This window comes from Rhyacophila brunnea, unplaced genomic scaffold, assembly GCF_057557595.1.
Source record: "Rhyacophila brunnea isolate RB1 unplaced genomic scaffold, BYU_Rbru_1.0 scaffold_9, whole genome shotgun sequence".
NCBI lineage: Eukaryota > Metazoa > Arthropoda > Insecta > Trichoptera > Rhyacophilidae > Rhyacophila > Rhyacophila brunnea.
This window is the reverse complement of record NW_028233361.1, coordinates 12418706-12434692: the sequence shown is the minus strand read 5'-3', so window position 1 is coordinate 12434692 and position 15987 is coordinate 12418706. Positions and strand designations below refer to the sequence as shown.

The 15987-nt window shown below is 32.3% G+C and overlaps 1 protein-coding gene across 1 annotated transcript in view; it reads left to right on the top strand.

Moving 5' to 3' along the window:
- The window catches only part of LOC147063272 (ecto-NOX disulfide-thiol exchanger 2), a 28257-nt gene extending 12670 nt beyond the window's left edge, over positions 1-15587 (top strand). Inside the window, exons 6-8 of the mRNA XM_085959519.1 lie at positions 6664-6798; positions 11882-12175; positions 13261-15587. Of these exons, the coding sequence (XP_085815645.1) occupies positions 6664-6798; positions 11882-12175; positions 13261-13536 (705 nt within the window). The 3' untranslated portion in view covers positions 13537-15587. The remainder of the gene's footprint in view (positions 1-6663; positions 6799-11881; positions 12176-13260) is intronic.
- Positions 15588-15987: the final 400 nt, after the last annotated feature.

The window sequence follows — 15987 nt, the reverse complement described above, 5'->3', positions numbered from 1 at the left end:
GAAAAACCATAGATACACCTGCACGAACATACCCGAATTTGACCGAGGTCCGCAAATAAGAGACGTATATCACACGACATGTCTACCAACTTGAATTTTCGCCGTATTACGAATTTGCCAGTTGTAGATACCCGCTGACAAACCGTCTTGTGTATGGAATTGCTTCCGTGTTAATTTTGATCAATAAAAATTATGGAAACGTGCTAAAGTTTTAACTGTTAAAAAAAGCTGTGCAGATGTGACAAAATTTAAATTTTACTGTGGAAACGAAAAGCTGCTTTATAAATAAGCACACATCTCTGAATAACTTGATTTAATATAACAGGCAGTAAAGGGTCCGTCATCATCAAGTGTTTGTAATAGGTCCTATGTATATCATGTAAATCAGAGGTATTACGGTCTTATTAAAATAAGACATGTTTTATCGGACATTCATATAATTAATCCTTTCAATGCGCGCCAATTATTATATACCTAATTTATTAATTAACTATGACAAAATTTGATTTTAATTAATTTCGGGAATGCTTAAAAGCCTAGCGCAGTATGGGTTTAATTTATTTTAATTTTGATGACGATATCTTTAATCTTCATGGTAATTTTCTTGTGAATTTCAAAAAATTCATAGTATAACATTTTATAAAAGTATAAAGTACCTATAATAAAGTTTAATCAATTTTATTGACTTCTAAAGTTAACATTTTGCCGTACTGTATTGAATTCAATCATTTGAAATCCATTGGTGATGGAAATGAATGGATTGATGAGATGCGTAATGTAAAATATTTTTAGTATAATACAGTAAAATCCCATTAATACGAACACAGTTAATTTGAAGTTCGGCATAAATCGAAATTTTGGTAAAATTTCATAAAATCTATGTATAGCGATTTCGAACAATTTTACAAAATTGAAATAATATAAACTTTTTTTGAGTGTAAAGTTGTGATCAAATTGAGATATTGAGATGCATGTCACGTCACTGTCACGCTGTCACGGCGACAAATTTAGTCTATGGTTTCGTCATTTTGCAGAATATTTTGAACGATCACCACCTCTCTAAATTCAATTATAGAGAGTGCTAACTCGTACTACTACATACTATTAGTATTTTGAATTATTACTTATTCATACTAATTTCAATTATTTTAACTGTTTCTACGTGTGCGTATGTTAAATTTACTTGCAATATTATATCCATAGATAATATTTTGAACAGAACCAACCTGCCAACCACTAAAAACAAAAAATGTGATTTTGACATGATTCGAAAAAGTGTAGACATCTAGAAAAACGTTCGAAAAGTCATGTAGGTGTCGATGCAGTGTGCTTCAACGTGAGGTGACTTTATTGTTGTTTTGGTGATTTCGGCAGATTTTGCCAACCTACAATGTTAGTTTAAAGGTTCAAAATGTGCTACGGGATGGGAGCATCAGTCTTACATTTTAAACACCAAGAAAAATGACGTTACACACATTTTACACACACCGTACCGGCAGCTTACTGTGACGTCACGTAATAGTCCGCGACATGCACCATAATATATTTCGCGCTTTACTGTTCTTTTTGCTATACATTTTGTATTTCATAATTCAATTTTCTGTTCTGTCGATTTTAGTTTAATTGGGTTTTACTGTAGGTATGTTATTTTCTTCCAAAGTCAAATCGTAAGAATACACTTTGGATTTCTCTATAGATATATTGGAATGCAAAGCTGATACTTCGGATATCTTTCAGGTATAATTTTAAAAAGCTTGACAGTATATTTGGCTTTGGCTGTTTGCTACATACGTCACTATTTGCTATTAACATTATTTGACAGTTTGGGTGTAGAACTAGGAGAAAACATCAATTGGGAAATCTACTACATTATCTATTAATTGGTTGTCTGGTGAAAACAAGTTGAACTTTTTAAAAGCAATAATTGTTTTCTAACTGGGGAGCATAAGTGAAAGGTGAGGTTCCATTTATTTTCTAAGACTGTTAACGTGCTGTACCTATATAATATAAGTATTCGCTGTACCATATTAAGTATTTGAATCGCTGACGGCATTTCAAAGGAACGTTGAACAAATCAGAAGCAGAATAGTAAACTACATGTCCATACACTCCAGGACGAGGAATTAAAGCTCCCACGTGATCCAGAGCTCTCCTAATCAATTAAGTTGGATTGGTTATTAATCGCTTGCTATGTCCATTTCCAGTAAGTAGTAAAAGAAACATCAATATTTTCAATCAAAATATGTGTAATTGATTGCTAACTTGGTGATATATATATTATAATATATGTATTTACCTATTTATTTTATATGCAGTATATATATAATTGTGTAGGTACATATATGAACAAGTTAAAGAAACATTTTGGGTAAACAGGTAACTGATGACAATGACAATTACTTAATACAATTCAAAACTCCCTCATGGTACTTAACGTTTATTAATATTTTTTATGTGAAGGTTTCATTAGACATGTTGCTTGATTCATCAATACAGACGATTTGTGGTTCAGAATGCCCTAGGGCAGGGTTGGCGAACCTTTTTAGATACGCGTGCCAAAATTTCCCAAATATTGTTTTTCTTTTTTTTGAATGGTTTTAAAGAATTCTATTAAAAATGATGACATTCTAGATACCACGTATAGAGCATAGCATACATATAGCTTTATCACTTCTTTCAATTCCGCCATACATTTTGATCCACCAATTTTGAAACTATCACCAGAATTACTACTAGCTCCATCAAGTTTTTGTTTCTTATTTGGTACAGCAATTTTTATTAACAGAAATGAAATTCATTGTTGCTGTATTACTTAGTTTGGTTCTTTAAATACAAATTGACACCATAGTTACTCCGATCAGATGAAGCATTATCTCGCAAAAGTCATTTATTATTATTGTATGTATTTTTTTTCTCTTCAAAATAAAACATTCCATGTGCCATGCAAAATCTTCTCGTGTGCCACATAGGTTCGCCACCACTGCCCTAGGGTGCCGCATTTATTTTCCAGAGCCGCGTGTTATAAATTTTTTTTAATAATCCCAGGCAATCTTGATTCAATGCACTGTGCGCAATCACAATGGATCTGTATGCTTTGGTGGTTGTATTCATTGTGGGATAATAAAATTTCAACACAGCATACTGCTATTCCCTTATCGCAGATATAATAGACGGAGTCCAAATATTCTACCTCTGTCTCTCAAACAGCCAATCACCTATCAACACTTTGCAGTACCAACGCAACGTGGACAAATAATTATTGTTTAGTAATGCTGTGAAAAAATCTATACTTGAAGGGTGCTGTGAAAGAGAAAAGTTGGAAAACAACTGTGTTAATGCCTATAACAATTGAATAGGAAAAAAAACTATATCATAGCAGACAAAGGTTTTTAGGACCATCATTTTATCACAGGAAGTATAATTGATCTTTAATTAATGTTATTAATTATTTTTTTCACTATTCTTCTTCGGTTAAAAGACAGTATGTACAATGAAATAACAAATGGACAATTTTGCCACATCCAGATGTCAAACTGTGTAAGTATTTCATCCCACAACACTTAGAAAGCAGAATTCCTTGGTCATCTAAAAACATAGATTTGTTTTTGTGGGTTCATGATTATTATCATACTGTCCAACAAGATCTTGGCTACGTGTTAAAACTGTGAACTAACAAGCTCCTCCCATTTTCGATTATAGCGCCTTCCGGTTAGCGACGAGTTATCCACGTGTTAAAACTGTGAACTAAACAAGCTCCTTCTATTTATCGACGACAGCGACTTTCGGCTTGTGCCTAAATCTTCTTGTTGGACAGTACTTAGTGATATTATGTGTTATGGACATGTTAAAAAAGAGATTCTACTGCAGGAATCATTATTTTTTTTATTAAGTACATATTCCATGGACAACATACATCTGAATTTTAGGTAACCGGTAATAAGTATAATATACATTCATTCGAGGTAAGGTGTCTGTCATTCCATATTAAGCACACAGCATTTTTTAAAATCTTGCTTCTCAAATGATATGTAAATCCTCATTCAACCTGATAAACATTTAAAATCCGAATTGAATACAATATCTTATTTTGCTCTAAGTAAATGGTTTTTTTTTGCATGTGTAAGTATTTTTGGATTCTGTTGGAATGTAAAATAAATATTTTAATTATTTCCCAAAAAATATTTACTACAACTAAATATTAATTATGTAATGTTCTCTTAATTTTTCACAGCAGTTAAATAAACAATATTTAATGGAGAAAGCTTTTATTTACTTGAAAATATGGTAAATATAAAGCATTTCCAGCAAATAAACATACATGTCATGGATGTTAATAAATTTTATTGATTTGTAAAATGGGATCTTTTGTATTATTTAAAAGAAAATTGTTCACTCACAGATGAAATTCTGATGTAAAGAAATCATTGAATGAAATTCGAAAAATCATGACTTGTATTTATTTATTTCAAGTACTACACTTAGTATGTTTTATAAGGACAAACTCGAACATTAAGATCCACATACGATTTTTCAAATTTTTATTCTAATTCATTTGAGAAAAACTTTTCATATGTCCATGAAATATTATCATCCAGAGCTTAAAAAATATATACCCATAGATGGAAACTTGATGGAATGATGACTATCTCCACTACAAGTTCATCAAAAGATAAAAGTTAGTTTTATTTTCAACTCTTTCAAATCTAAGCCATATACGTATACAACAAATATTGTGTATAAACAGTTCAGGTGTAGCAACACTGACATGTGGAACGGAATTTAACTGTAACTTCGCTGCGACTTGTGGATTTACAGAAGTACCGTTAACTGGACTTAACTTGAAAAAATATATTGGACTGTATAATATAACTAACATCATAAAATGATAGCTACATATATTATTAAGTAATTTCAACTTTAAAAAAAATCAAAATATGATTAAAATTTTTTGATTTTCATCATGTCCTACATCCTGTAACACCGGCGCCGATAGGGCGCGATGGGTTAATAAATAAAATTAAATTTTAGAGGGCATGGGATATTATGGTGTGGTATTAAAAGCCGTTTATGAGAAACATAAACCAATGTCATCGTTATAGATGAGAGTTCGTTCATTGTTATAGTTATTAAGTGTTTAATTAACATGATGGAATATGGACCAATTTTTTAAGCTCTGGATATAATGAATAAATTATGGTTTATTATCATAGATTTCACATAATGTAGTGTGTATATCTCTCTTGCATACTTACAGCTGCTCTCGGGTAAGTGTGATGGACATGTCCTTAGAAGAATGAAGTCTCGCCAGTTGAGATTGGCAGTTTGTTCTTTCAATTCTAAGGACATGAAATAAGTCATGATGTGTCTAACTAACATTTTATTGCAGGTTTTAATTTTGCAGATCTTGTTTACTGGTTCGTAGATAGACATAACAGATATCTTGAACTAACACTTTTCTGGATTCTCTACTTTTAGTTTACTAAAAAAACATTTTTTTTAAATTTACACGTAAAATTAAATTATTAAACCCTTGCAGCTTAGATTTGGTTATCTGATTAAATTTTCCATTTATACAGTGTTTTCCGTAATATGTTTCCCATTGGCATGATAACAATGAAACTCTATATTTTGTTCAGGAGAATTGATGTGAAGAATAAATTCATGTCTAAGACAAATTACAATACTACAAATCCAGAACGATAGTTCTCGTATATTTTTGAAAATGAGACTTCATACAGAGTTATATATTGGATTCTTTTTACAGCCACCATATTTTCGATGTTTATGTTCCAAATTTAAAATTGTTAGTCACCATTGAAATATTGCTTAGAAATGAGACGTTCATGTTTAAAATTTACTATTCAAGTGGATGTTGAGAGACCACGTGAGCATGTAAATACTTGCAATACATAAAGCACAAAAGTGTAAACACTTTCAAAGGTACTATGTGCAATCTGACAACATTCATGTTTTGTATGAAGATGGCTGACAGTAATACGTTGAGTCAAGTGACTTACAAAAATTAATGAATTACATTTTTTCTTTTTAAATTATCAAGTGTTTATTCATTTGAACTCTATCTCAATAAAATATATATTTTTGGCACTTAGTACCTTATTATTGCAGGTATTCATGTATTCCAGATTGGGGTCGTCTCAGAACTATAAAATAAAGCACCCTTAAAATCAACCGAAAAGTTATATTACAAAACAACTCAACTGTTTGTAATTCAGAACACCTTAGAAACAAACCTATTAGAAAAAATATTAAATAAAGACCTGAACTTGCGTCCATCGGATGTTTTCTTTGTAGGTACTCCTGCATTTAACTTGTACTTTAACTGGTGGTCCATACCGATAGTAACGTAATAAGACACTGAATGCAAAAAGTTTCTCTCTTTCACAGCAGTATCCTCGTTTACTATTTTTGTTAGTTTTTACTATAATTATCAGATGTGTTAGGTGTACAAGAGGTGACAAGCAAATGTATAGTGTTTATCTTTGACAACTTAATCGTCTTGTTTACACATGTTCGGTCGATGGAAAATAAATCAGTTAAAGCAAAAATGTTCCCCTTATTCCTACAACATTTCACAGTAGATATTGAGTTGTATACTGGGACTATATTGTTGGTAAAACTACATTGGCTCGCTTGGTGTTTCAGGAAATTCGTATTGTTCAATTGGAAGACTTCCTTCAAGAGACTGGCGGAGGGGAGGAGATGGACGTCAGTGACGCAGATGACAGTGAACCTGGCGGGACAAGAAAACGGCCCAAGCTCGATGGGGAGCAGCTCAAGGTTGGTTATTGCAGCGTATTATCATATTGAAATTAGTTACTATCAAAGAGCTTGGACTCAGCGGCCCTCGTAGTTCAATGTAAAAAGCACTGGCTTCATATCCGGAGCCTCCGGGTTCGATTTCCAGTGAGGTCAATACTGCCCTTATAAGTAAAAAGACAGTATTTTTGATTTAAGTGAAATGCCTAATCTATCTAATCTAATCCAATAATTTTTCATACCATAAGAGAAAGGTTAGTTTAAAACTTGGGTTCACTAAAACCAAAAACACTGTCTTTTTACTTAGCAGAGCAGAATACATTTATGTGACTTTTTTCAATGCCTGATTGTTTCTGTGATGATTTCACTGCTACTACTACTCTACTGAAAAAGAAAAATAAAATAACTAAAGGTAGTCATATTATTTTTTTTATGATTATTCAACTAAATATTCTAAGTCAGATGGTTCAGTGCATTTGGCTGCTTATCTATGTACAATTATTGACTACGGTCTGTTTGCACTCAGCCAGTTAGTTATAACTATATCGATGGTTTAGTGCAAAGATATATTGTATATAAAGTTTTGTATGTTTTAAGAAAATCGAATTTTAAGATTTGAGATGCGTGAGAAATGGACATATGTATTTGATATCTTCCCAAATATCCTATTTGTACGTGCAATATTTCTACAGCATAAAGATACAATGTAGACAATTTCGACAAAAACTGGACATACTTTGCACTAAACTGACTAAACCATCAATGTGTTTTATACATAATGTCAATGTATTGGTTGACGATGTTGAACATGTTTTGTGTTCGAAATGATCAATATAATATGTAGGTAGTAATTAATAAAATAATACTAATAATTCATAACAAATTTATTTTTCAAGATTTGTCTTGGCAATATTAGCATATTTAATAATGCATATATCTAAAATTATGTTGAAATGCTTGCAGATTTTTACGGGTAAACGATAATAGTGTTAAGTGTGCTGCAATAAATCTGCAACACGAAATAACTTTCAGATAATCTAATCATTAGTCTGAGTAACTTTTTTTTTCAAATTCTTTTTCATATTTAGGCTTCATTTATATAGGGAAGGTTTTTTTCAATGTCATTGTTTGCATAACATATTCTGTTAAGGGGGGACATGCTCGTCGCAGGTCAAAATTGAGTTTTTATTGTATTTTCAAACCATGATCCTGGACACTCCTTAAACGTTGTAGATAATCTATTTATATAATTTTGAAGCCTTATTATCCTTTATAGTTATTTTAAACATTTGATGACTGCATAAAGTATTTTTGTTACATAAAATAGTATTCTTTTAAACCTCTCGCTCTAATGTTTTAGAATATAGTCATATTTCGGTACAGAACTGTGCAGTGGTGTTAAGATTTTTTACATTTATTAATTTTTAAACGCATTTATAAAACCATTAGTATAATTTATTACGAGATAATTTTTGTAAAATATTCACGATAAAAAATTATTTTGATAATCTCTGTGATCCCAAATTTGACAAGAATTAGGCATTTTATTATTCAAAAAATCGGCAAAATTAACACATTTGAAGATGATTCTAAAGATATTTATTATAAGCTATGTCTTTGACAATTCAAGTGTGATAAAAATCTTATGAATAATGATTGCTTTATAATAATTATTGACCTAAGAATAAGGTAGTGTTTTTTTGAAATACGCCATTTCTTTTGTCATTCCCTAGTGGTTAAGCTACATTATACGGCCGTAGCCATAAAATGACAAACTATAATTAAAGTAGGGAGTAAAATTATGTTAACGCGCGTGTTTGAACATGTACCTAACCGAATTTTTTTTTATTTTTTTTTAAACGGTACATGTTCAAACACGCGCGTTAATATCATTTTACTCCCTACTTTAATTATAGTTTGTCAATTTATGGCTACGGCCGTATGTTGTAGCTTAACCACTGGGGAATGACAAAAGAAATGGCGTATTTCAAAAAAACACTACCTTATTCTTAGGTCAATAATTATTATAAAGCAATCATTATTCATAAGATGTTTATCACACTTGAATGGTCAAAGACATAGCTTATAATAAATATCTTTAGAATCACCTTGAAATGTGTTAATCTTGCCGATTTTTTGAATAATAAAATGCCTAATTCTTGTCAAATTTGGGATCACAGAGATTATCAATATAATTTTTTATCGTGAATATTTTACAAAAATTATCTCGTAATAAATTATGCTAATGGTTTTATAAATGCGTTTAAAAATTAATAAATGTAAAAAATCTTAACACCACTGCACAGTTATGTACCGAAATATGACTATATTCTAAAACATTAGAGCGAGAGGTTTAAAAGAATACTATTTTATGTAACAAAAATACTTCATGCAGTCATCAAATGTTTAAAATAACTATAAAGGATAATAAGGCTTCAAAATTATATAAATAAATCATCTACAACGTTTAAGGAGTGTCCAGGATCATGGTTTGAATATACAATAAAAACTCAATTTTGACCTTCGACGAGCATGTCCCCCCTTAAGCTGTTAATATTTTTTGGATAAGCTTTCTGGATTTAGACTGCCATGCATACCTATATAGTATATGAGGCGTTGAGTCGCTAAACTGGCTCCTGGCGATTTTTTGATAAAATTAGTTTTGAATGTACATATTATGTGCTATATTGATAGATCTACCAACTTTTCCAGTTGTGAGTTTCAAATTCCTTCCAATTTCGTCAAAAAATCAAAATAAATATTGACGTGAGTCGCCAAGCGCGCTCTTTGAAAAAATAACGAGTCGCTAAATTGTCTCTTCATAACCGACCAATCAGACGCCGCCATTCAAATGGTGATTTTAAACGTACTTTAAATTCTCTATACAATCGTGTCAAACTGGTCACGTGTGTACAGTGAAAAAGTCATGATTTTGCTTCGTCTATTTGATTGTTTTTATTAATTAATAATGGATGTTTCATTAGTTAGTGTAAGGGAATCTCAACCAGAAGAATCAAGGAAGCGTTTGAGAAATCCAGCTGGGTAGAGATGTAATGCGTTACGCCAGGAAAAGTATTTGAAAATGGGCATTCCAAACATAAATTTTTGCTATAGTTGTTTGAATAATCCAGTGGTGTTACATATTAATTTTTAGTTTCGTATGCGTTTTTTTTAAGTATGCTGTAAATATTGGATATTAAGCGTGATGTAATTAAGATTTTTAAATAAAAGTTTTTAACATAATTTTAGTTTGTGTCAAAAAATATTATTATTGGGACCCTTATTAATTGAACATTTTTGAATCATTTGACGACTTTCTAAGCGAAGCCATAATTATGATAAATTAATTAACATAACCGCCTTAAAGGTCTTTATATAAATATTTACATATCTATATTAAATGCTGAAACCCGTGTATAGGTTTGGTTGGGCACTGCGCTACCCTAATATTGGTTTATGCCATAGACCAACTCTGATAATTTCAATAAGTCAAGTCATATGTTGATATGATTACTCATAGGATTGCGTTTGGTTTAAAAACATACTTTTTGGGATGTATTTATTTAGTTAAAAGTAGACACATGTTTCGACTTACATCATCAAATTCGTTTTTTGGCTTTACTCTAGCAAACACTGATTAAAATTATTTTTCGTTACCTACTTCATACTTAATAGTCCCCATACAAGTTACGAAAGAAAATTATTTCGAAAAATTTAGTATATATGGCGATTATCGTTTATTCGAAATCAAATTTTTAGGAACCCCTGTAGTAACGAGATTATACTGTACTAATATTTTATTTAATCAACTTATTTCCAATCATCCCCAGAAATCACTTATTCTTTTATTTTGTATACTTCTGTAATTTCTTGCTTGCTGCTCCTTGATAAACAACCATTCGTTATTACGAAAAAATGCTTTTTTATGTATATGTATGTATGTGTGTATGTATACCACTTTAAAAGCTAAATAGATGCTATGTAAAAAAAGACCTACCAGCTAGTAGGTAAGTATGGCTACGAAATATTTATTTGGCAAAATAAATTCTAAAATATCTATATTTAATTGAAATAAATACGGGCCGTTACTGAGCTATCATTTCCGGCCGACCATGTTCCAAATGTTCCAGTGCCAAATTCGACTCTATTGACATGTGAGTAACAAATTTTGCTCCTTGCGACAGCGAGTGACTCAAGTCCGCTATCCGGACAATTAAAATGGATTTATTTGGAATATTGCCGCATATAAATTGAATTTGAGGTTTTATTTTACTTTTTATATTAACCTAGAAGATACAAAACCACTTAAATTAGACATAAAGTTAACACACTGTCCATAACAGTTTTTCGTGATTTACTCGAAAACTCAAAAAACCCTCAGGAGCCACTTTAGCGACTCAGCGCCTCATCTCTGAACTGAATCCGGTATGGGTGTTTCAGATGTGCTTTTATGATACTTGAAAGAATTTCAACTTTGTTAGTGGTGAGATTCAGTCCACAGAGCACACTGTAGAGTTCTACTACAACTTGCAAGTTCCCCAGAGGAATTTCATCCATACACCAAACCAAACCAGAGGTTGTTGTGTGGATTGATTATTTGCCGGTTCTACTGTGACTTTTTAAGGCCATGCACTAGTTGAGGCACGGTCTAAAAAGATCGTTGCTAGGCGATGCGCGGATTGCGGGTCGCGGGTGCAAATGACGCCTGTCAAACGAAATATTATTTGTCATATAAATCCAACATACGTCCATTTTATGTTCTGTTTATTGTTCTATTAGTAACAATAATAATATATTCATTGACATGTTTTCTTTTTAAAGTAAATGGGTAACGTTTTTAGTCATCTTTACACGATTTTAGAATTAATTGACCCGTCGCCATCACGCAGCAAAGTGACGTGTTTCTGGCTCGACATTCTCTCAATGAATGTGAGCGAGTCCAAAATTTCGTCGCGCCTACAGTTGAAAATTATTTGGCGTTTCACTGATCGTCACCTTAAGTGGCTAGTTTTATGTTTTTATTTAATTTTTTCACCCATTTCTTTTTGTATTTCTATCGCTACGTATTATTATATGTAGGTATAATATTTTTTATTCCATTCAGGAGGAGAATGACAGCTTAAAATGCCAACTGGAAGCGTACAAAAACGAGATTGACATCTTGAAATCGGAAACGCAAGTAGAAATCGAATCGAAATCGCAAAGCATCCAACAGTTGCAGTCCAGACTGGCCGTTCTGGAGTCGCAGCTGGCCCATGCGAAGAGGTCGCAGGCGTCGGAATCCGTCAAGCTCCTCGCCATGGAAGCCAAGTATCATGCTAAAGAAAAGTCTGAAGCCGATAAGAAGCAAGAAATTGATAATGACAATAAGGATAGCTGCAAATCAGATTTAACAAAGGTAATTAAATATTTTTTAATAAGTCGAGGTTCTTTAAGTTGTACATAATGTATACGACGAGATATATTCATAAAGTATCTTACGTGTGGTCGAGAAACAGACACTGTACCTAAACCAAACTATAATAGATAAAAATATTATTCTATCTATAAAATTTCCAAAGTTACGTATGATTTAATTGCAGCATTTTTGATATTATATAAAGTATTTTTTGACTATTATTTATTATGGTTCGGTTTCGCAGGGTTAAATTGAATTTTAAAAATTAACCAACATCATATGTAAATTGTAGTCTTATTTCAATGAAAACAAATACGTTTCACTGACAAAGTTTAGTGTGCACTATTTATGGCGGATCTTAACAGTCTACCTCCACCCTTCGCCACTGGTCGATAGAAGGCAAACATTTACTGGCCAATGCGAATGTCATCCTTTTTACAATGATAAGCACCATGTGACCTCAAACATTAGTCTGACTTCGGATCACTGTGTGGATAAAGCATAAAATTTTCATACATATGAAGTTAATAAAGTTTACTATATTATGTGAATGAACCACGTGTTGTATCGAACAAATTTTATAAAATAATCTTGTCTCCCCACCAAGTATGCTGAATTTGGACATCCACGCTATGGAGATTGGAACATTGAACAACTATAGTACATAAAAGGAGAAATGTGAAATTTTTGTCTTGATAATGATTGCAGAATTTTTTTAGCATAATGGAATTTTATTGTTGACTGTAGAAAATTTTATATGCTCTGCATTGGGCAGTATTGCATAATTTTTTTGTAAATAAAAAAGCAAAGAGCCTGCTATTTTTGTTGACTTGCTTTGGTTACATATTTACGTATATTTATTTGTAATTCTTTGTATGAAACTTTTTTGAAGTGTGTCACATCGAAGCTTTTTATCTCAATGTGGCACTTGTAAATAAACCACAGAGCAGAAGAATGCGAAATGACATGTAACTAACTTAATCATAAACCTTAGTAATGTTTTTTCAGCTTCACTTCCATGTATAAAAGCTGCTTCTGCGTAGAAAAACAGTTTTTTTCATCATATTTGCCTATGATTGTTTCAGTGTGAACAAAAAGCATCAGGGAACGTTGCAGATGCTCTATCAGACAAAGAGGCGAAACTCATCGGCATCATGTCCACATTCCTTCACGTCCACCCCTTTGGAGCCAGCACCGACTATCTGTGGTCGTACGTGCAAAAGATGGAGCCACAGCTGCGGCCTAATCAAATGGAGGACCTGCTCAGAAGGTTTCCCACGCTCTTCCTTCAGGAAATATCAGGGGTCGGTGCCAATATTGAACGGAAATGGGTATTCAACGGTTTTAACAAGACGTGCTGAAATTTTAATAAGTAGTTAGATTAGGAAAAAAGTAAGCCGCCTCGTACACACAAACTGGAGGCAACCGCAACTTGGTGACTTTATCTATCTATTGGCTCTACACTGTTGATGAGGGAAAAAAATATTGCGGCTTGCAACTTAATTGGTTGCTTTCAACTAGAGAGTTGCTGTCAAACACGTAACATGATAATGACTGCCAAGTGTAATAATGTATTTTCAGGTTGAGAAATACCTGTCTAACATAAGAGTTCATGACCCCATCAAACCGGGATTGTTTGGATGTGAAGCATCAGTAATTTTTTATGACTGGCTCAGGGCCAGTTACTCAAAACTGAGGTCACCACATACTGAAGTGTGCTTTGACCAAGTTTACATGACTTTAATTTAAGGGTGCCCATGGGAGAAAAGAGCACAAAGAAGCAAAGTTAAAAATGCTTACAAACAATAATAAAAGATCATTATAGATCTGCCGAACAAACTAAGTGAAGAGATCTTCACGATCGCTCTATAAATTTGCTTTTGTGGCAACAGACTTGAGCATCTCTTCTCTTTCTGTACACATTTCAGGACATTAGTATATGGTTTGCATCCTGTATTTCTCCGCCATATGGACATGGATGACAAGACCAAGCTCATTGAACCTGTCAGCGAAACCACAGTGTCCAGTCAAGTATCTATCCGACAATAGTCCATAAATAACGAATGCACCCAATATTTCCACCTACTTCTTATTTATTAAAATATATTGTCGGGGATGGCTGCTTGGATAGCATGGATAGAACCAATGCATCAAAACTGCAGGAAATGAGCTGTCGAAGATGATGCTGAACATCATCGAGTCAATCGTATGCGATTCTTCAGACATATTTGCATCGAAAGGTTGAAAATTTGTTTCTGGCAATGTGCCACATAAAAAGGACACGGTGAATGTCGATGAGGTGGAGTGATCAGAAGGAATTCATTGGAAAATCACCAGGCTTGTAGAGGATAAGGAAAAATGGAGAAAATTGATCTGTAATTCGGAAGTATTCCAGAGTGATAAGGGTGACAACAAGAAATAAAGAAAATTATTGCTAAATCGTTCAATGACATTTTGTTTAAATCAATTTGAGTGTGTAATGGACCTATCAATTTGAGTGTGTAAATCATGTCTGTATGCTCTCGGGATCGTGAAAGCAATTTTGTTGGCTTTTCTTAGTTTAGATTAAATTGGCGTTCTGATGTTACTCTGTGTGCGAACCATTTTATGTGTTCGATTTGCAAAATTGTAAAGCTTCCATTGATATTGTTCACCATATAATGCTCATGACCCAGGGGTAACCTTTCAATAATATTCTAACACCTTCATACCATAGGAAATATCAATTATGCAGCAATTAAATATACATAGCTGTTGGTGGCATTTACTATGTCAAATTATATCAATCATTTCGGTGCACACTTCAACTGTGCGAAAATTCGATTCAAATTAATTTCGGGCACGTTTAAATGCTCAAATGTACATTGCATCTAGACTATTTTTTTGGCCATGTTTACATGCCTAACATAATGTACGGGTTAATAAAGAATATCTAAAATTATTCATTGTAAGAATAGAAGTTGATCTTCCAAATAAATGTGGTTGTACATATCCTTGCTCTGTTTGAATAGAGACATTTTCTTTTTATGGTAAAAGTATTGTTATTCATAGATGCATTCAAAATGGGAACTTATCGATAAAGATGATAATTTTATTATATAAAGGTTTTTTTCTACTGTACACCCTGTGTTACAACCTGAAATGTTTTTAGTACCTTTTACTTTTAAAAAATGGCATTATGTTTAACTATACTTATTTATGATAAACTACAATACAATATATTATCTGATTAGAATATTAGCCACAGTAAAGTTGATTTTACCGTGTCGTTAGCAAGGGTTTTTAAATAAAAATACAGATCTGTTTTACAATTATTATTATGTATTCCTCGTTGATATTACTATGCGATAACAGCTGATGACAACGTTGTATATCATAAGAATGTATTAAAATGCAAATTTATACAATTCTATTCAAAATCGTATTATTTAATCAGTTCCTTAATGTGTAATATGTTTCCCTAAAATATTATATCTATTTACAACATGGCCATTTGAAACCAGTTAGATGAAATTTAATACTGACATGTAAATATTTCAAAATACATATAAGAATATTAATAGTACCTACAGTACAAGTCTGTTTGCTGGAAGTCAGGCGGGGACAGCGACAATTTGAATAGCTGATTTCGGCAAAATTCATGAATTCAAGAATGATAACTTAACCTATTAAATAATCCAGTATATCAGTTATTTTCAAAATTTGTTTGCCGCTGGCTTCCGCTAAACAGACAAGAACAGTACCTACATACAAAACCATTTTATGGACATAAAAGAAATCATTAAATAAACGAAGAATGATGTATATATTTT